The sequence below is a fragment of the Glycine max genome, chromosome 13 (assembly GCF_000004515.6).
Source record: "Glycine max cultivar Williams 82 chromosome 13, Glycine_max_v4.0, whole genome shotgun sequence".
In the NCBI taxonomy this organism is placed as follows: domain Eukaryota; kingdom Viridiplantae; phylum Streptophyta; class Magnoliopsida; order Fabales; family Fabaceae; genus Glycine; species Glycine max.
Genome location: NC_038249.2, coordinates 23,030,452 through 23,052,570, shown reverse-complemented (window position 1 = coordinate 23,052,570; position 22,119 = coordinate 23,030,452). Strand labels below are relative to the sequence as shown.

The 22,119-nt window shown below is 30.8% G+C and overlaps 1 protein-coding gene and 2 long non-coding RNA genes across 20 annotated transcripts; all 3 read left to right on the top strand.

Annotated features, from left to right (window-relative positions):
- The first annotated feature begins 875 nt into the window (after positions 1-875).
- Positions 876-7,721, top strand: PHR22 (MYB-CC domain-containing transcription factor PHR22). Of its 14 annotated transcripts, none has more exons than XM_014765484.2 (10): positions 881-1,220; positions 2,363-2,431; positions 2,498-2,569; positions 2,662-3,307; positions 3,406-3,616; positions 3,714-3,790; positions 3,872-3,911; positions 5,097-5,154; positions 5,679-5,748; positions 6,781-7,721. In XM_014765484.2, exons 4-10 carry the CDS (start codon positions 2,669-2,671, stop codon positions 7,123-7,125), a joined length of 1,440 nt encoding a protein of 479 aa, XP_014620970.1. In that variant the 5' UTR covers positions 881-1,220; positions 2,363-2,431; positions 2,498-2,569; positions 2,662-2,668; the 3' UTR covers positions 7,126-7,721. The 14 variants fall into 14 exon arrangements, with proteins under 14 accessions (XP_003542436.1, XP_040863996.1, XP_014620970.1 ...); XM_041008058.1 differs by lacking the exon at positions 2,363-2,431 and adding an exon at positions 2,172-2,304 and having other exon boundaries at positions 888-2,083; XM_006593981.3 differs by lacking the exon at positions 2,363-2,431 and adding an exon at positions 2,187-2,304 and having other exon boundaries at positions 888-2,088; positions 2,498-2,550.
- A 2,539-nt stretch (positions 7,722-10,260) lies between these two features.
- LOC102670257 (uncharacterized) lies at positions 10,261-14,171 on the top strand. Of its 5 annotated transcripts, XR_417558.4 has the most exons (5): positions 10,262-10,931; positions 11,390-11,613; positions 11,820-12,055; positions 12,609-12,741; positions 13,718-14,171. It is a non-coding gene; the product is annotated as an uncharacterized lncRNA (long non-coding RNA). The 5 variants fall into 5 exon arrangements; XR_001384095.3 differs by having other exon boundaries at positions 10,261-10,931; positions 11,390-12,055; XR_005887822.1 differs by lacking the exon at positions 13,718-14,171 and having other exon boundaries at positions 10,261-10,931; positions 11,390-12,055; positions 12,292-12,822.
- Positions 14,172-15,521: 1,350 nt separating this feature from the next.
- LOC121173302 (uncharacterized) lies at positions 15,522-21,399 on the top strand. Its single transcript, XR_005887824.1, has 4 exons — positions 15,522-16,483; positions 16,632-16,804; positions 17,555-17,626; positions 20,304-21,399. It is a non-coding gene; the product is annotated as an uncharacterized lncRNA (long non-coding RNA).
- Positions 21,400-22,119: the final 720 nt, after the last annotated feature.

Genomic DNA, 22,119 nt, shown 5'->3' with positions numbered 1-22,119 from the left:
TCATAAACCTAAATTGATTCACTTTTATAATAATAACTTTAAAAATTATATAATTTTTTTAATTAGTTGATAACACAATTTTTTTTTTTTTACATTAACCCCTTGTCTATATGGTGTATGTCATTTTTTTATTACTATATTATGTAAATATAAAGTATTTATGATTAATCTTTACAGATAATTTGACTAATTCACATCTCTCAATCACATTCTTCTATTATAATACTCAAGCTTTAAATATTATTACTTCTATTTATTTTTTTCTACTTCTGATTCTTTTACACGGAAACTTTTTTTCTTATAAAAAGAATCAGAATATAACTCAAAAAGTTAATATAATCATATAAAATTCTGTTTCATATACATGTAAAAAAAATCATTTAATAAAATAATCTATATCTAATTTTTTCTATAATCAAAATCGTATTTGACCAATGACAATTGCATACCACAATTTATGACCCATGACCATGACCATGACCAAAAAAAAACTCTAAATATTATTTCAAATCTGACCAACTCAACATTAGTAAAGTTAGTTATCTCTATTAAACTTTTACATCCTTTTGATATTATCACAAAGTGTGTATCTTTGTATTAATTTAAAAATTAAGTTATCATATAATCTCATCATTTTATACACTGAAAAGTGAAATATATTTAAACTAATTTTCGAATTAAGAAAAAAGGTATAATAATAAGTGGATATTCTTTTAAAAGAAAGCAGAATTCGAATTCTTGAGACGCAGCGTAGGGGGAAAAAAACTAATCGTTTAATTTGAAGAAGACAAAAAAGAAGTTTTTTTTTTTTTTTTTATACTTTCTATAGTATGAAAAAGATTGTTTATATATATATATAACGCAAGATCCAATTCATATAAAAAATATTCGAAAATTGCATGCAGGTGCGGCAAGTGAAGAGAGTCCACGCCAGGGTATCGACATTGTTGAGCACGCGAGTGGGTGGCGCGTGGGAGAGGTTTGCGCATAGCAAAGCAATAACACAGTGCGACGACATAGCGCACTTGTTTCGTTGATCACCGTTCTTCACCTGCCGGTGACGGAATTCAAAACACCCGCCTCTCTCTCTCTCTCTCTCTCTCTCTCTCTCTTTCTGTCACCAGAATCTGTTCCATTCATCTTCTCTGGTTTCGATTCCAATTCGCTGGGGGAAAGAATTCGATACAGCGTTTTCGTAATTGTGTAGTGGAATTTCGGGGGTATCTGGTCTCTTTGTATTGCTTCGTTTTCACGTTTTTTTTATTTGTTGCGTTACTTTACTCCATATCGTATCGCGTTGCATTTCCCTAACTCCTCTTCCCTCCGATGCTTGCTACGCTGGTTTTGCTACCAACTCTGTTTCTCTTTCTCACTCTTTTTTTTTAAAAAAAATTCAGTTTGTTGTTTATTCAATCAATTTTGATCCGTGCAATATCGTTTGTGATGTGGTATCAATTTGCATGCCTATTCCTGTGACTATGACTATGACTATGAATTGCTTTCATCTTTTCTTTATGTGTTTTCATCATCGGTTTATGCGTTCCTTTTTTATGTGTGTGTGCGTGAGAGAGAGAGAGAGAGAGAGAGAGAGAGAGAGAGCGCTATATTCAATTAGCACCCTTATCTTTACAAATAGGTGAATTCACGAGTGTTAGAATGAAAGATGATTATGAATATGAGGAAGCTATGCTCATGCTCTGTACTTCAGTTTAGCTTATGATAAAACTTGTTAATTTGTTAGTTTTTGTTAGTGGGAACGATTGAATCCGTGACCTTTTTGTCCTTTCTTTCTTTCTTAACCATCCAACCAACCCTATATATCTCGAGAGTCATGGTCATAGGTATGTTGCAAAAATGAAAAATCAGGGCTGATAATTTCACTCTGTATTTGAGGTTTATTGGACTGCCATGTGTCATTTGTAGAGTAGGTATTGTGTAATTTGAGAGTAAGTTAACAATCCTATGGTTGTATAATGATCACAAGAGGTGGTTCCTCGTTGCGACTTTATCTTCTGGTACTTCAGAGCTTGAAACCTCTTCACAGTTTCATTTTCATTTCTCTAACTGGACTGAACAACATAGGGTAAGGTAGATGATAACTTTAACTTGATTATCAGTTTCTTTTACTGCAAATGAAAATAAATACCTGACTAACTTATCGATCAAACAAGTCTGGTTTTGAATAGGGGAGAGAGAGAGAGAGAGAGAAAGTGGTTGTGACTTCATTCTGGACCTAAATCACTGTGAACTAGAATCATTATCAGCCATTGAATTGTTGAATATCTATCTTACATTGAAACTCAGGTTTGTGATCAAGTGCAATGATGATTTACATTTAGTATGTTTCTGTTTTTGTTTTCAGGATTCAGCATGCTTTTTATCTAGTCTGTCTTTGATGATGAAGTTTTATAATCTTCAGAAGTTCTTAATAGTGAGTTGCTTTCTTTTTTGACTAACTTTTTATATTACAGACTAGAGTATTTTTTTCCTTTCACAGATCTGAAGATTGATGACAAATAGTCTGGTTTGGGTACCAGTAACAAAAATCAAGTTGAGTAGTATTTTGCTGGTGAGCATTATCATGGGAAAAAAAAATGCTGGGTTCAAGAATTTATAAATTTCCTGAAAACTGATATTTTATCTTTTTAATCGACAATGAAGGGAAATAATGGAAGCACATCCTACTTTCTCCATTGAAAGATCAAAGCAACTCAATAACATGGGGATGTCTGGAGCACTTTCTTCATCCTTGTCAATCCTTCCAATACCCCCAGAAGAGATGTTTCCCAAGCTGCCTCAATCACAATTGGATTTTGTAGAACAAGAGCTTATGACAAGACCTTTTACTCATTCAAGTTATTTAAATTCCGGTGGAGTAGTTGGGCATATTTTTTCGTCTTCCCCTGGATATTCAACTGATCTTCATCACTCATCTCTTTCACCTGATGAAAAACACTCTACTAATGCTCATTTGATTTCACAATCATCAACTAACATCACCCAATTTCCATTATCATATTCTTCAAATACTGGACCACCAACTTCAGCAACACCAAGCCATTATTCCAAAGAAAGCAGTGTTTCCTGGCATACAGATTCCCTGCCAAGCTTTCTGGATTTTCCTGAAAATGGCTCTATTGATAATAATCGGGTAGAAAGTAGTGCCTGCCCTATAATGGCATCTGAGGAGTATTCTAAGCAAAATGATTGGCAGGAGTGGGCTGAGAGGCTAATCAGTGATGATGACACTTTGACTACTAATTGGAATGACCTTCTTGCTGACAACATTCAAGATCTTGAGCCAAAGGTGAAGTTTTTCATAACTCAAATCAACATCAGCTTTCAGAGGAAACTGATAAGTAATTTATTTAAGGAATGTGTTAGGATCTCATTTTATTGCTTTAGGTGCCATTCCAAGTTTCAAAACCACTTTCACAGATTCCAGGACATCAATCCCAAGGTCATCAACAACTTCCTGCTTCATATGGAGAGAATTGCATTGGTGCTGCCCTCTCTTCCTCAGCAAATTTTGCTCCTGCTAAGTCACGAATGCGTTGGACACCAGAACTTCATGAGGCGTTTGTGGAGGCTGTCAACCAACTTGGGGGGAGTGAAAGTACGGTGATCTTTTTCTCTCTGTTTGTTAAGTCCTTAGCCTTAGTTTGCTAACCTTTGTCCTCATTTTCCCCTGTTTTTCTGTCTGCTTTCTACAGAAGCTACTCCAAAGGGCGTGCTGAAGCTCATGAAAGTTGAAGGATTAACTATATATCATGTTAAAAGCCATTTGCAGGTATGTGCACTTTGCTTTTAACTCCTTTGGTTTGTTCAGTAGCATGCATTTTTACTGAAACAGATTTGGCTTGAAATGAAGAAATACAGGACAGCTAGATATAGACCGGAGTCATCTGAAGGTACATAAGACATGCCTCATATAATATGTAGTACGTACCAGCATGCATGAATCATAAATACCTGTTTTGTTTGAGTAAGTATTCCTTTGATGCAGGTATAAAATAAAACCAACCTTTCACTGCAAAATTTACTGTAGGAATAAAAGGTCATATCATGTATATCGTTCTCAATTGGAAACTGGTTTTTCTTTAATGTGATTTTCAAACATAAGAAAATGTTTACTAATTGATTAAATACCTATTAACGCATCATATTTTATTTTGTTCATTCAATGGTTATATTAATGCAAATCACCTTGAATCTTAAGCTATTGAATTGTGTAAAGCGCTTAATCTCTTAAACTGGTATTAATGGGTTTAACCCTTTGTATACAAGATTTTGAGTAAGATGTAAGTTCACTTGGATCCTTTTCCTATACTGCACTAAAATTTAGTTGTGAAGTGCCTAAATGTAACATTTTTAGAACGTAGAAACCTTAGCACATATCCAAATATACACATAAAATTAAGGCTTAAATAACTTTTTGGTCTTTATAATAATTGATTCTTTTTGTTTTGGTCCTCTTATTTTTTTTCCTATTTGTGTCCTTATTAAAAAAAATTGTTTCATTTTAGTCCCTAAAGTTAGGCGGTCACTATTGAATGATGATTTGGCTAACACAGATTGAAGAACAAGCCTAATGTTTCCTAAGAACAAGGACTAAAATGAAAGTCTTCCAATATAAAAGGGAACTATATCAAAAGTTTACAATTTTATAGGGACTAAAACAATAATTTTAGAGACTAAAATGAAAAAAAATAATAGGGACACAGTAAAAATGAAATTAAGAGGACCAATGAAAAAGTGCATATATTATATGGACTAAAAACTCATTTAAAATAAATTTTAGTAAATGACAATAAGGGGATGTAGCAATTTTTAACTAATCTAAGTCTCTTGGTCTTGGATCTTTCCCACTTCTCTCTTTCCCTCTCTCTCTCTCTCTCCATGAATCTGCCTTGGTATCCAGAAACCTCTGCTTTCTCAAGAAACTAAAATATTGTCTTCTAATTTGTCCAAGAAATTGATCTAGATTGCTGTAATTGATGTCTGGAAGTGGTGTGTCCAGAGTCACTTCCTTGAAACCTAGAGCCATACTCCTCTGTGTGTAAGCTAATCTACGGTTTGTTGACTGCTGTTGGCAGGAGTTATGGAGAAAAAAACAAGTTCCGTTGAAGAGATGGCATCTCTAGATTTGAGAACGTAAGTATACAATTCACTGCTATTTTAAATAATTTCAGTTATGTAATATTTCCATAAATGTTGATACATCAAATAGATAGACAGCAACAGCATTTCATTCTTTAACATGACTTTTCTGGTACAAATGTTACATCCTCAGAAGAATTTAATTTGAATGCATTGCATGAAATGTATGATATATGGAATTTAGCCCTGTTAAGTTTGTTTCTTCTGATGGCAGTTATTGTTCAATATCTCACCACTTAACCGGAGAAAAGTACAATAAACTGTCAATTAATGGGAGGTTCAAGAATGGATATAAGGATTAAAATAAAAGAGAAAGAGGCTTTTTACTGTACCATTGAACACAGGCTATGACGGACCAAAAAATATTAGAATAAGGATCAGCAAATGATTTGTCAAGAATTTTCAGTGATCCAGGATTAAGACCACAATAAGGGCGATATATGATTCCATGTAAAGATTTTGGCAATATTTTAGACACAGTAATTATTATGCTGACTTTACTATTGCATTATTGACAGTGGTATTGAGATCACTGAAGCTCTACGACTACAAATGGAGGTTCAGAAGCGGTTGCATGAACAGCTTGAGGTTTGAACTTCATTCCTCTAGGATTTCTTCTAACATATTAAATGAATTGTATTAGAAGGGTGGTTCAAAGGTTTTATCAACTTGCAAACTTTAATTCTATTGCAATCAGTATTTCACTAGTCAAGATTGAACCGTGGTCAAAACAAACATATACTTACACACACACACACAGAGGGTGGGTGGATGGGGGGGGGTGGATCTCAACTTAAATTATTCTTTTTAAATTAAAATTCCAATTACTGGCTATTGATTTTTTACCCGCTGGCAGCATGTGAGAATAAACTTTTACTTGTAATTGAAGTCAACTACAAATGAAGTCTGTGTCTTTCTAAGTTGGTAAAAGAAATTGAAGGGATGTAAATCTTCTGAGTAGAAAGAATTTAATATTGTTTATTATTCATCTTGCTCTTTGCATTTTTTATATTGGCAAATGTTAGTAATTGGCATGTTATGTTAGTATGGGAAATTCAAATCCATGACCTCCTTATCACTCCAATCCATAATTCCATATGCCCCTCCCCCTCCCCCAACCACCTACACTCCTACTGTTCTCTGCATTTTGATTCCTATTTTATTAATTGTATCTTTTAATAAATTATCAGCTTCATTTACTTGTCATTCCCAATCATATATCTTTGACTTGTTGAAGATACAAATTTTAGTTCTAAGAGTTACAGCACTTTCTCATGAATGTTGTGCTATGTCGTTTTCATCTTATGAGGATCAAAAGAATATGGTTAGTTGGTTACCATGCTTGTTATGTATTGGTTTTAATTTTTGGCAACATTGGTGAGAATGTTTGTTTCTTTAATCAAGTGTGAAACTAATTTCTGTAATATTGTGATTGGCATATACATTATGCCTACGGATTTTAGTTAAGGAGCTTATGTTATTAATATTAGGGGTTTATATTTCGAATTGCAAGAGGTTAGGTTAATTGTCTGAGGCATCCCACTTGTTTCTCTTGTGCTGATCATATCTTTTTCATAGGTCTAATACCGTTCTTCTCCTTCCCTTTTTTTTTTCTGTAAGATTCAAAGAAATCTACAGTTGCGAATAGAAGAACAAGGAAGGTACCTCCAGATGATGTTTGAGAAGCAATGTAAACCTGGAAATGAAACGTTCAAGGCACCATCATCTATCATTGAGACTCCATCTGGGGGGTCTTCAAATGCTACGAAAGATTCCCTTGCCAAAAATGAAATGGAAGCATCACAAGTGAACCATGGCAGGTCAGGACCTGATCAGGTTAAGGGCAGTACGACATTTGAGGAAGGCTCATTGGAAAAGTGCGGGAAGCCTGATTCTCCCAAAACTGAACATGCTATTGCTAGTGAAGATAGTGCTCAAGCCCCGAAGCGTCAAAGAACTGAGTAAGCCATATGAATCTGCTGAATCACAGTATCAACAGTGATACTACAAGACAATACTGAACCATGAAAGATTTCATTTAAGAAAGATTAGGCTGAATGATTGGTCGAGATCCTAACTTATGAGTTCCTCCTCTCCAATTGTGGTCAATGAGTACAATGTACATTTAGCAAAAAGGTGGTCGCCTCAGTTACTTGAAAGGCTGATGTTAGTTTTGCCGTTAGAAATCCTCCTTGGTAGAGAGTTTGTAAATATTAGTATCACTGTAAGCCATTACTAAACTTGTGCACACTATCTATCCTTAGAATGCGGAACCCCCTTCCTGAGCTCTATACTTTATGCCCCAGAAAAAGAAAATAAAAAACAATGAGTCAAGTCAACGAGCTTGTAGCTCAACTTGATGATATCCGAGGTTCAATAGGGCACTTTCTTTTTTCTCTATTTCCTTGCACCACTAATGTGAAAGAGTAGATAATAAAAGTGACGAGTCTAAAGTTTTGATCATCGTACGAGGTTCTGATATTCTGATAATATCATATCATAACCCATAAGTGAGGATGTATTTTAGAACCTTTAATACACTCTCTTTCTTAACTACTGAATTACCTTGAGTCCTTGAGTTGCACCATAAGTATAAATTGAACAAAATAAGTATAGCAAAGTTAATATAATAAAACAAATGTAGAAAAATCAGCATAATATAACAGTTGACAAATAACTTTTTTTTATGAATATAGTAAGGTTAGGTTTGATGCTTGATTCGTATATATAAACATCTGTTAGAAAATGTTAGTCCTTAGAATGAATCTTAATATTTTGAAAGAATAATCTTTAACTTCTTATTAAAGGATGTATCGGATTCACCCAAAAAAAATATAGAAAACAATATAATTAAACAATATGACAACCAATAGCATAGTTACTATAAGTGTGATTTTAATGCAAAGATATTTTTAGAAAAAAATGGATATAAATTATTCTTAAGTTAAAGTGTAATAAATATTAACAATTATATCTTTGGTTCTATACATATAATTTTTTAACCATTTTAGAAAAATTGAAGAATTCGATTAGTGACGTTTAATTTGTCTATTATTACATATTTTTTTCTAGGACTATTAAATATGTAATTAATTTGAATGAAAGAGACAATTATGGCTTGTCATCTTCTTTTATCCTCATGAGAGAGAAAGAAAGATCAGCAAACTAATTCATCACATTTAACTAAGGATTTTTGGTGAAAAAATATTGATGAAATAGACATTTGAAGTTAGTATTTTTTTAAAGTTTTTTTTTTAACAGACAAAGATTTTATTTATATTGATGAAGATCGTTGTCACAAGTAGTGCCATCAACCGAATAGATGTTACATAAATGTATCTTTGCTGAAACAAAAAGGAAATACGTTGATGAAACTCAATACCAAATTCTCCCACCTTTGTTTAATAGAGGCTTAATCTGAGGTGCTTCAGGATGAGGTATTAATCATACCTTAGTATGTTTTTTAAGTAATCATGTTACATGCAGTAAGAATACATTAAAATTGTTGACAACTAATATATGAGACCTAGTTAATAGATCATTTTTAGTGTAATTTTGTTTGAATATGTGACCTTAGTTAATAGGTTTGGGTTTAAAAAATTATTTGATCGATCATTTTAATGAAGTTTTATTTAATATGAAAACTTATTTAAGAAATATGAGTCTAATTCTATTCAAATCAATGACACGTTGGTAATTTGAAGTGAGTATTATATATATAAAAAATTAACCCATTCAAGTGGTTTCTTGTTTTTAGTTTTAAAGTTTTAAAAAATCAAAATCAGTTTTAATTTTGAGTTTCAATTTATTCTTTGTTTTTAATTTTAAAAAAGATGTTACAAATTGAAGATAAAATAAAATGAGAGTGGTGTCAATGGCTATGACGATAGTGGTGGGGGTTGAATAATGGCAATAACAATGGTGGTAATGGTGGTGAAATAACGATGGTGATGATAATAATAGTGAAAGGATGATGATTGTGTTTTAAAATTTAGATCGAACTGGCCGATCGAATCGCAACCCAAAGGTCGGGTTGGATTGAGTTGCCTATCAGATCGATTATGCATTGAACCTAACTCGGTACGACCTGATCAGATTTGCGGTTAAATTGGTTACCCACTAACCCGAGCCTAGTCAAGCCCAAGGGAGAAACACATGCTGGGTCATGCGGGTTAATTAGGGTTGGATATAAAGTTTGATTTTTTTTTAATAAAGATTGGGTTATGTTATGCAGAATAATTAGTGATCCATTGGTTTGACAATTAATCCAGTAACCTAATGACTTGATTGGGTTAATCATCGGTCTAATTTTTAAATTATGAGTGCTGGAACACATAAAGACCAACAATTTATAAAAGTAAAACAACATTAAAAATTAATTAAAGTCACTTAAATTAAAGTTAAAATTATTAAAACCTAAAATTACTTAAATTATTTAATTATTAAGATTACTTAAATTAAATTAACTAAAGTCACTTAAACTATTTAATTATTAAAATTATTTAATTATAATTATTAAATAAAAAAAGAAGACAACTTTTATGGAGTGTCTCTTGTGTAACACCTGTTAGGATAATGTTAGGTATTCTCACAATCCATCTCAAGGGTTGGCATAGAATAGAGTGATGTCATCCACTAAATGACAAAAGATGAACTAGTGGTGCCACCCATGACAAAAATTACTCATATCACTAATATGCTTTCCAAAAACACTCAAAATGGTAAAAAAAACCCTCAAAAGGGGGTTGTCAATTGCAAATGTATAGATGGAAATGTCCCATAGTAACTATTGTAGTTGCACATATACCAGGGTTATCTTTCACAAAATTAGTTGAAAAAGATAATTAAAAGCTAATTTTTTAAGCTATAAATATTCGATAATATTAATTATTAATATAAAATAACAAAAAATAATAAAATTATAGTTTATTTAAAAAGATAACTAAAAAATAGATAAATATATTGATGATAAAAATAAAAATATAAAGAATTAGAAGTTAATATTTCAAAAATTATTTATCAACAAGTGAAACAAATTTTTTAATTAATAAAAAAATTAAAAACTAAAAACTACCTTGAAATGTTTTTCGTTACCTATTTCACTGATAGCACTTGTCTGATTCTTGTCTTACCATTACCAATTTCCCGCTCACTTCATCATTGACACAGACCTTTCTGGCTTTTTTTTTTTAAAAAAAAATCACGACTACTCCTTGATCTCTTCTTCTCTACTACTCTCCAAATCTCCTAATGTTTTCTCTCTTTTGACCACCGACATCGGTGTCGGTTCTGTCCTTTATATTTCTCTTCTTATCTACTACTGGAAAAATAGAAATCGATTGAAACTCTTAGAACCTTCTATTAGAAGTTTGTGGCCATTTTTTTTATAAGAAAAATCACATTTTGAATCAACCCTAACTTTTGATTTGCCATCTATGATGACGACCACCGCAATAAGCTTAGTGATTCTTCTTCTTTCCCTTTTTGCTATATCAGTTTAATATATGATTTTGTTTTGTTGCTGTGGTATCCATTTTGAGTAGGCTGACCTGCGTGAGGAGTTGCTTTGGATCTGAGCTGGGGTTTGGCCCGTAATATATTTGTTTGTCCCTAGAGTGCTTCTGGTGTTTGCTTTAGCAGGAAAAATAGCACAAAAAAGGGGTTAGGCTTAGACACGTTGAGGGTATTTATTCAAAGCGTGAGATACATGGAAATGAGGGGGTGCTGATGGTGGCCCTTTGGACATGTTATGTGCTCCATCAGCTTTTTTGGTAATTGACTAGTCTATTTGCTCGACATAATCCTATAATGTTCATCTTACATTATATGATAGTCCAGTTGCTTATTTTCTTAGGTGGTGAGTCCTGTGTTCTTCTAATAAGGAGACAACCAGAGGAAGCTCAACCTATAAAACTAACCCATAGAAACTGAATATTTTTATTGATAATCATTCATAAAAAAATATGTATTTGTTTTAGATAAGTTAATATGATTTCATTTGGTGTTTAGAAATTTTTTACCTATTATAAATTAAGCAATACAATTTTCAGTTTATAGAATTAAGCTCCTTTTAATTGTTGTCAAGTCAACTCAATTGAGAAAATTAGAACCACAAATCTTTTGGTGTGTTCAAAAATTTCTAAGAGCAAGATCCATTGAAATGATTTTTATAGTTGAAGAGATATTGTTATATTTGGCATGATGTGGATTATTTGTTTTAACTTTGCAGCTTATTGATTTACAAGGTGCTTTGATAAAGAGGTGTCTGGGTCTAAAAACTCTTAATCAAAGAAGAAAATGCTTAACCAAAAGAAAATCAAGGGTATGTAATCATTTTGTGTTGGTGCCTAATCAGTCTTGATATGAAATAAAAGGGTACAGAATTGGAAATTGGTTGCTTCTCATGAGACTGAATAGTTATTCTTGAAGGTTGATGCTACTATCTTCTAAAAGGTACATTACATTATTGAAGTTTTTAATTTATATTTTTCTCTCAATGATTTCATTTACATCATTGCATTATGAAGTGTTAATCCCCTTCTTTTCCCTTTTTCTGAGCATCTTCCTTTCATTTTTGTTGAGTCATGAGTGGTTACATGTATATATTTATGTACACTTCATCTCATTTTTTTTTTACCAATTGATTGCTTGCAATTAAGTTGATGGTGCTTGCATAGAACAAAAACAGGGAAAGGGTTATTGCTATCAGACACTCATGGTCAACATGTGTTCTATTAGGCTGAAGTGTATCAGCACTAGAGCTTTTGTTTGCATTTTCTTGGACAAGGGACTCCAATAGGTGCTACTGGGCACCTTGCGCCACTACTTTGCTGAGTTGCCTCTCTGCTGAGTTGCCTCTCTCTGACATCGACACACGCACTTATACATCTTTGGGGTATTATTACTGATTTGTTATCAGGCATTTTGATTTTTTATTCTAATTTTTTACTTTTCTGTTTTCTAATTATAATTTTTTCTTCCCAATATATTATAAAGTGCACGCTGATATGTAAAAGGTTTTACATATGAATGATTAATTTACAAAACCAAGTGATTTATGAACTAAGTAAGAGCAAATATATTGCTTTGCTATTTTGTGATGAGTTGTTGATCAATGATTTAACATGGCAGAAGGGTAGTTGCTTAGACTATGGGATATGATACAATATTTTCCCCAACAAACTGAGGCAGAGTTAATGCTACTCTTGAGTTCAATTAAAGTGCTAAAACAAATTTGTTGCTAATTTGTGATTTAGACTTTTAAGGACAATGTTGATGTCTTGGTACAATGCATGTACTATGTAAGTTCTCTAGCAGTCTAGCTCACATGGTTTCTCAGTATATATGTGACTTATGGATTTAGTTATAGCCTATATGATTTAGATGCCTGGAATAGAAAAATAGTTTTAAAGTATTCCACTAATTATATACTAAAATGTCACCAGCAGGTTATGGCAGCATCCAATCCTCACGTTATGTGCATGAGACAAAACTTACCACATTTAATTTGCTATGCTAATAAAGAATCTGCCATCCTTTTGCTAGATAATTTCTACGTATAGATGGGATATAGATAGGAAGGTATGCCTTCCTTTATCATTTTGCAGTTTTACTAATGCCTTTAAGTGGACTAGCAACAAATGATATGATTTGGCACTGGTACTTGTGTTTGTAAGCTCAATTGATTGTTTTTTTTTTTTAGTTTTTTTATTTTTCATTTTAATATTTGTCTAGCTCAATCTTCTGCAACTCATTTTAATAGAGTTGATTCTCGATCAATCTATATTGGTAATGCGAGGTTTGCATATTTATTTCTTAACATTGAAGTAAGTTACTGCACAAGTAAGTTAATTTAGCTCTGTTGGTTTGGGATTTTTGTGAGTTATTATGATGCTTGTGCTAATAACTTCAATTTTTTAAAAAAATATTTTTGAGAGCATGAGGTGATAATTTGTACGTCCATTTGTCTTACTATTCTTTTTTCCTTTTTGTTCTGTGGCCGTCGTGTGTATTATCTATGGTTTTGATTGCACCTTCATCTCAAGTTTGCTGAAATGGGAGAAATATTAGTATCATCTGTTAAATGATATTTGTTGGATTGGGGACAAAATAAAAGGTATTTGCATGCAATTTTCTCTTTTGGTGAGTCTTACAGTGTTAGGCACTCTAGCAAACATTGGTCTTATATTCTTTCTATGCTTAGCACACGTGAAGTTAGATCCTAAATCTCTACATTAAACTGAAAATTGAACGTGTTATTGCTATGGCTATAATAGGCCTACTACCTTTGCACAAAGAATTGGTTCATCATTTGTTCTATAACAGAGTTGCCAAGCCTACATTTGCACTAATAATGGGTTTATCATTTGTTACACAATAAACAATTGCCAAGGGTGTAGACAATACCGCATTCGATGTATTTATTGCTTTGTTCATTGGTATAAGTTGAAACTTTTAACTACAAATAGTTAAAAATATTGCGACCTGGATTTTACTTGCTCTGGCTATTACCTTATAAGGCAATGACCAATCTCCACTTGTGCCATTGTATTTGTAGGTCTTATGGTCAGGTGTGGTTTTGTCATTTGTTCAACCTCATTGCCCCTCCAATTTTCAAATTGTTCAACCTCATGAAAGTCAACCAGTTGAAGAGGTTATTTACTTTATAATGGAACTAACGAATGAAGGACAGATGGTAAGAGTTGACGTGGGTGGCTCCTCGAGCACCAAATTAATCTCAAAGGATCAAGAGTTCCCTGCTGAAATTAATTTTAATTATAAAAAATGTTTTTTTTTTAAACTCTTAATCGCCCAACTATCCGTACCAACTTGATCAACATCTTTTTTTTCTTTACTTCACATTACAAGAATGGAAAAACGAATTAATAGTGGATCAATTTTTTTGGTGCCACGTCAAAATTGACTTACACAACATACAAAGGTGAGATCATGATTTAAGGTCTAGGTTTATTCCTTTATACTTAATTGTTTGATAAGAGTTTTATCGTTTTTTTTTCTTTTTCTTAACTTTTATTTTTTGTTGCATAATGTAAGGTTTTCTTCCACAATATTTAACTTTGTTTAACCAAAGAAATTATAAAGTTGGCTTAATGCTTAAAGAGAAAGAAAGAAAGAAGAAAGAGGTTGTGGGTTTAAATTTCTTTTATTAATATTCTAACAAACTAAAAACTAACATTAAAAAAAATTATTTTACCAAAATTTTAATTTATTAATATTTTACAGTATTAAATCATGTCTACTAATTAATTACTTTTTCTATGTATAAAAATGATTCAATTTAATTGTTAAGAAAATATGTTTACCAATGTAATTACTTTTTGTGAGTCATCTTATAAATGATTAAAATTAATATATTATTAATTAAGGGAATTTAATTCAGTTGGTTGAGTAGAGTGTTGGTTAGTATAAATTTTATGATAATATCTTTGATTCTCACTGGTAAAAAAATAATATAGTATTAAACTTTATCGATTACACGACATAGCATTCATTTTCTATTTTTTTTAACAATAAGTAATATTACAAAACTAGCCCACATTTTGTTTTTGAAAGTTCTACAATTTAGGAATTTATCTAATGAAAATAGGATTAAGTTGCTTCTTTTTTAATTGTAGATCTCATTAATTGTCGAGATAACACAAATGTATGATGGATTTTATGTCATGCATAAAAATGAATATGACCCATTCAAATGCACAGATACCAAACTAGTTTATATATGTAATATTCTGATCTTCCAGAAACAACAAGATTTGAACCAACAACATAATTTGTACTAGTATAGGTTTAAGCATGTGTTATAGTTGTGTAAATAATGAAGTTTTAATGTTTTTTTATTTAGGGTTCATATAATAATATGGCAGTTTCATAAACAATTGTTTAGTTTATAAATGTTTAAACACTAGTTCTTATTATAATTTAATTAAAATGGATTGACAATATAATTAAAATGTTTATTCATGAAGCAATGTTAATTTGTCATGTCATTAAAAAGTAATGCATATTTTTAAGTGAAAACTCACTTTAGAGAGTCAAGTAAGTAATACCAGTTTATAAAAAATTTAACCATTGATGTTATGTATATACTTACATAATAGTATGTATGTATGTATGGAAATATTAACTATTATTTTTTTAAAATACATGAGAATACTTATTTTATTTTTACTTATTTTTTTAATATTATGTATCTTGAATTCTTTATCTTTACGGTTAAATTGAACTATTATTTATCTTTACTTATTTTTTTTTTTAATAATATGCAACGTGTTATTTTTATTATAATTATTTTTTTAACTCGAAAAACTTAGATCCAACCTCTTCCATTGGAATGTTTTTGTGAAAAATTTATCAATTCTTTTTTGGAAAACATTGTTTCTTGATAATATTATTATTTTTTAAATCAAACAAAACGTGAGAAATAAACATTCTCAATTTAAATTTTTTGAGAAATTAAAAAATTTCCGTGTACCAAACACCATACGGAATTGAAAAAGAATATAGATATAAAATTATAAACATCGATTCATTTGTATATATGTAAATTAAAACCTCAGACAGTTCACAATCAATCACAACTACTTATGGTGATAATATACAAGAATCAATCAATCATAAATGTCTTGTAATTAAGTAACATATATCATTATTAATAACAAGAGTTCTAGCTAGGTTCCAACTATAGTAACCAAACTGCCCAAGTCTCATCATGTCGAGAACCATGCATAGATCGATCGAGATTTGGTTCTCTCATAATTATTCACAAAGGTTTCGTATTGTACCATGATAAGGTGGGGACGTGACGCTGCAACCAGCATTATTTGCATGATCATTTTGTTTTATCCATTAAAAATATATATAGGAAAGACACCTTTGAGGCAAAGCAATCTAGAAAGTGGAAACAACTATATGAATCTTATAATGCTCAAACACTTGATATTTTATTCTCAACTCACCAATGCATCTATTACATCTTAGACTCAAACCACACGTACGACTTCCCAACTCACTGTTTGATACATACTTTTCTCCTAATTCAAACTCTTATGGTTGATATCTTACTATCAAAGTCACCACCCTATACTCTTCTTCTACATATAAATATATACCATATTCTTCTATTTTCTTCTCACCTTGGCTAGAATCTTGATTAATTCAACACCACTGAATTTTAATTTTCTTGGCCTCTATATATCATACTGATACACATATACTTCAGCTGGTGGTATAATCACTGGATCTGATTCCCGAAATGAATAATCCTACTTAATTCTCACAAGATTCTAATGCATGGTTGATGAGGGTATGTATATATATGTTGAGACCCTTCTTTTACTTTGCTGGTTTTTGGGTCCAAAATTCACACTTTGGAAGTTATGTTATTTGTTATATATATGCTACCTACACTTTGATTTTTAACTTCTGTGACTCGATGCTTTTTTTCCTTGTAGTTTCTCTCATTAGCCACTCCCCTACTCATGAATTGGATCAAAGGAAGATGTTCTGTGCATTTCCTTGTGGACCCTAATATAGTGGACTTCATTTCGGGAGTGAGAGCCAGTGATTATGTCAGTGCAACTCTCGATTCAAAAGCCTTCTATAAACATACTTCGAAAAATTAAAGGTAAGCTTAAGCGTAAATGTTTGGGATTATTTTTGTGTGCCGGAGGAAAATAATCGTTTTCTTTTTGGAAAAAGATTTTGGGGAGTATGAAAAAATAAAAAAAGAGAGGAAAGAAGTGATAGTCGTAATAGATGATAGGAAATGAAGACCAAGATAGAAAGAAAAACATAAAAGAAAAAGAAAGTGTGCAAGAATATAAGATTTTTTTTCTTTTATGATACCTAAGAAAGTTTAGAAAAAAAATATTATTGTTTTGAAATAAATTAAACTGAAATAGGTAACTCTTATTGATGAAAAAAAAGTCAGGCAATACACACGATGCCAATCATGTGGTAATTAATAATCATTTAAGACACAAAATCGTCAACTAATTAATGAGAATTAATGTACATTAGTGCATGGAGGGTAACAATAAAATGTTCTCTTCTCATTTTTCCATAAATAAGGTTTTCTTAATAAAAACGAGACGGTATTTTTCTTGAGAAATGACAAATGGAAGTTGCTTAATTTTATCATTGTATATATGTATTTATTTATGGTGATATTGCATGCCCCCACATGCATGAGACATATAAAGGCCTTAATATTTTACTTCTTTGTTCCATTGCCGCACGAGAGAGTTCGAACAATGAAGAATTCAAAGTGAACGCATTGTTTTTTTGAACAGTGAAAAAAAAAGTGAACGCATTTTTAATTAGCTATCTATGTGGCTCAGAAGAAATTAATTCTAGAAAATGTGGGTAATACCAGGAAATTAAAGCATCCCGTGGCGTGGGAATGGCACTGAGAGTGATAGATACCACCATACCAGGATTGATTCAGGTTTGACGGTTTTGATTCTATTAAGTGCATGCTTAATTTTAAGTTAATTGTATTACGAACTTATAAAGAGTTTAATTATATGAATTTGTATCGTCTAAAGTGATTTGTCTTTCGTTATCATGAGAAATTCCACGTTATTTTTTATGGAGTTGTTTTCTAAAATTCTCAAAATGATATAGAGTACTTCATTTGAAAGAATATTTCCTACAGCGTATATATTATTCTTGCATGGTTTAACCAAGTTTTATTTCTTTTCGTGGCTGAGTTCCTTTTATACCGATCCAAAAAGTTTTCTTATATATATAAACGTAAAATAACCTTTTTAATATGTGAGGATAGGGATCATATACACTAGAAATTTCGTTTAGCCTAAAACTATATGGACATCTTAAATATCAATAACATGTAAATCTTATTGTATATTTTGTTTCATAATTTAAAAGGTTAACTTTTTATTTAATTAAATTTAAAAAATAAATTTAAATTAATTTAGTGCTTATAAAAAACATATATTTTGCTTAGACTTGGTTTTATTAACTTGGTCTTTTAAACTGAGTCTCGCCTTATTATTTTAACATGGTTTTAGCTTGTTTAGAAAATACTATTTTTTCTTCATTATAAATGTTTAAAAATTTGAATTCATAAGTTTCTAGTTTCTACTGAGTTGTTTCTCTTGCTTTTTGTTGAGTTGCTGGGTTCATACTAATAGTAGTTGCTAGATCTGTTACTTCACCCAGTCAAGCTCAAAAAGTAAATTATTTTGTGAGGTAAAAGATTAGCTCAAGTTGTCTTACGTGTTACTTAAGTGTCATTTTAACTTTTTCATGTTTAATATGACACTTAATCTGCTACAATAATAATCTCCCACTCAAATTCCTATTATCTAGGTTAGGTCTGATTAATTATTGCTCAGAACTCATTATCTCTACCATACTTCTAGATTATTACCGTCCTGTCACGTCCAAATTCAATTAATCAGAAACAATTGTAAGGTCCATTCACATTATCCAAAAGGTTATTCCTTAATTAAATTATCTTACTAGTAACTTTGTAAGTTTTCAGTGCTTGTATGCCTTCAATTTTACACATTCAACTATTCAAGACAATTTTTTTAAACGGTAAAAAAGTAATAAGAATATATAATTTTTTAAAAATTGTTGTTTTTACTTATTTTTTTTTCTTAATTTTCTTTTTATTTATAAAATTATATATTATAATTTTTAAACATATCTTTAATAAAAAATATTTTTTATTTTAAAAAGCAGAAACAAATAATCATTAATAGAATGCTTAATGTCATGTTTGGTCTATTATGTTTTCCAATTATTTTACTTTGGTATTAGGGGTGAGAATAGGCCAGGTCGGCCTACAGGGTCTACGACCTGGCCTACAAAAAGTTTAGTCTGGACTGGCCTATGTAATTAAAAAGTTAGGCTCAGACTTTTTTAAAAGTCTATTAAATTAAATAAATCAGGCTTAGACTTATTAAAAAACCTTATAAGCCTGATAGGTCGGCCTATATATATGTATATATACTTATATTATTTTTTGGGTACCAATATATACTTATATTATTTTTTGGGTACAACTAATATTTTTTTTGAAACTAGCATACTTTAATTACATATTACTACTCCATAACTTTCATTCCTATAATCAAGTAAGACTTTAATTACAATTTAGATGTGAGTCATGTGCTCATTTATATTCCTCATTATTTTTGTTGGCTTTCCTATCCCTGTTAACGTTTCTTTTTCCTTTTAATTTTCCTATTATGTTCCTATTCCAAAGTAAACAAAAATCATATCATTCTCACTTCAAGCTTTGATACAGGTAAAACTTCAAAACCTTACCATTTTTTCTTGCATCTTCTTGTTCCTTTAACATTTTTTATTTCATCTTCTTTTTACCTTCTCTTTTCCATGCATATATTCTTTCTTCGTGGTGAAAGCCTACTAGCTCTTCTCCTTTTTCATGAAGGAATATTAAAAACTTAATGTGAAGAAGACTTTTAAAAAGGCTATTAAGCCAGGCTAGCCTTTTAAAAAGGTCAAGTCGAACCAAAATAAAAGTCTTTGATAGGCTATAGGCCAGTCTCAGGCCTCAAAAATTCATCGTAGGCTAGGCTCAGACCTTTTAAAGCCTGGCCTGGCCTGACCTATTCCCACCCCTATTTGGTATATTAAGTTTTTTAAAAATTTCATTTTGATCATTTATATTTTTAAAATATATTATTTTGATCATTTTTCAATTTTCTATTAAAAACTTTAGTGTTTTGTTAATTTTTAAATGATTTAATATTTCTTTTGATTCATTATGTTTTGTAATTGTTTCGTTTTGGTAGATTATATTTTAAAAGTTTCATTGTAGTTCTACATGTTTTTGAAATGTACCATTTTAGTTCTTTTTTTCATTTTTCATGAGAAATTTCATTGTGTGTTAGTGTTTCAAATTTCAAAATAGTTAACATAATAACGACTAAAAAGTGTCACTATCTTTTTTATTTAAAAAATTAAAAAATCACTTAGTAAATGAAGAGAAAATAGATTTGAAGTCACAAACAACAACAAACTTCACTCTCATGCTATTATTATTATTATTACTACAATTATTCAATTTAGTCATTTACTAACAATAATAATCCCATTCACCAATTATTCTCAATCACAATGAATAGGGGTCCCTTCTCCTTCCACTTCTTGTCGTCGACCTAAATAGATTGATGCCTCGTCCTGTGCTTTTGTCTTCGTCGTAACCTCTCTACGTGACTAGAATTGTCACCTCACCTAACGACAACAATCATCTCATCATCGCTGCTGACAGTAGCACATTGACGAAGACAAAGAAGAAGATCGACAATGCTTAATTGTGGATGAGATTTGACTGGCTGGCCAGTTAGAATCATTTTCCATTGAAACACACTATTCAACCACTCTATGCACAACTTGTCTTCGCTTGGCCCGACTGTAGATGTTGGATAAAAAATCATCTACTTGCCTAGTTCAACCGTGCGCGATAGTGGAGGTCTTACTTACAAATCTCACAAAAAGCCACATTGGGACTTTCTCATTTAGATTTGGATTAATTGGCGAGTTAAGATCATATTTTTCTCTTTCGTTGAAGACAACTCTTGCTTCGATCTCTCTTGTTTCTGTTTCCAATAGCATAGTTGTATGAAATATTTTTGATTTCCGATGAAGAGTATGAGAATTTTTGGTAGTTCGAGCGAGATTATATATTGATGTTGGTCGATCTACGTGGTGTTACATTTTTTACCTTTTCAAATTTGGAAAAGGTTGGAAGAGATGATAATTTTTTTAGTTGTTTATTTTTTTTTTAAATAAAATAAAGATAGTGACAATTTTTAGTTTTTTCACTTAGCTATTAACACCACCACGTAGCTTGCACAAAATGTGAAGTAATAGGCTTTAGTTGCAATAATTGGTGCAATATCTAACCTCATTAAACATTTAAGGAAATGCCTACAAAATTTAGCTGTAGCATCCAACAATAGAAATGATGCATATAAGTTGAATGTTGAACTTTAGTCTGCCTTAGAAATGTGCATACTACAACTTTCAAACAAGGTATTTGTGTTAATATTGTGTCATTTATTTGCTTGTCTTTCAATATCTGACACTTAACATCATTCCTGGGCATTTAGCTTTGATTTTTGAGTAAACTTTCTTGGATTATAGATATCTATAAATCTATTGTTTATTTGTTCTCCCTACATAATTAGTTTCTTTATAGCCTTGTATCATTCATTACCAACCTTGTGTCATATCACAATAAGGCAAGTGTTCTTACTTGGATTGAAAATGGATTTTTACATGCTCAACTCTAGAAATTATGTATTTGTAGATTGATTTTGAATTTAGAATTCAAGAGTTATATATATATATATATATATATATATATATATATATATATATATATATATATATATATATTACAAAAACAACATTGATTCTATCAAAACTGATGTGGAAATTTGCTATACCACATCGGTTTTAAGAAAAATGAATGTTGTATAATGGATTTCAACATTAATTTTTATAAGCGATGTTAAAAATGACCTACTTTTAATGATGGGTATTTCAACATCAGTTAATATCCAAAAATCAATGTTAAATGCTAATTATGTAGTAGTGATCAGTGTTATAAAGGATTAAAATCATTAGTGTTATACATTAGATCTTTTGTTTCTTTAAGGAAGAAGCCATTAGTGTTATAGAATAAAATCCTTTATTTTTTAATTTTTTATTATATAATTTATATCTCTTTTTAAATAATACTTCTTTCATTTATTCTTTTACATGTAATCTTAATTGAGAGAGAATTATAATTAAAACTATAGTTTATACACACACAATTGAAAAATTTCTAATTAATGTTAATTTAAAATTATAAATAAATTAATAAAAATAAAACTTTCTTTTGAAATAAAAAATATAAGTAGAATAAAAATAGTGTAACGTATATGTAAGTAC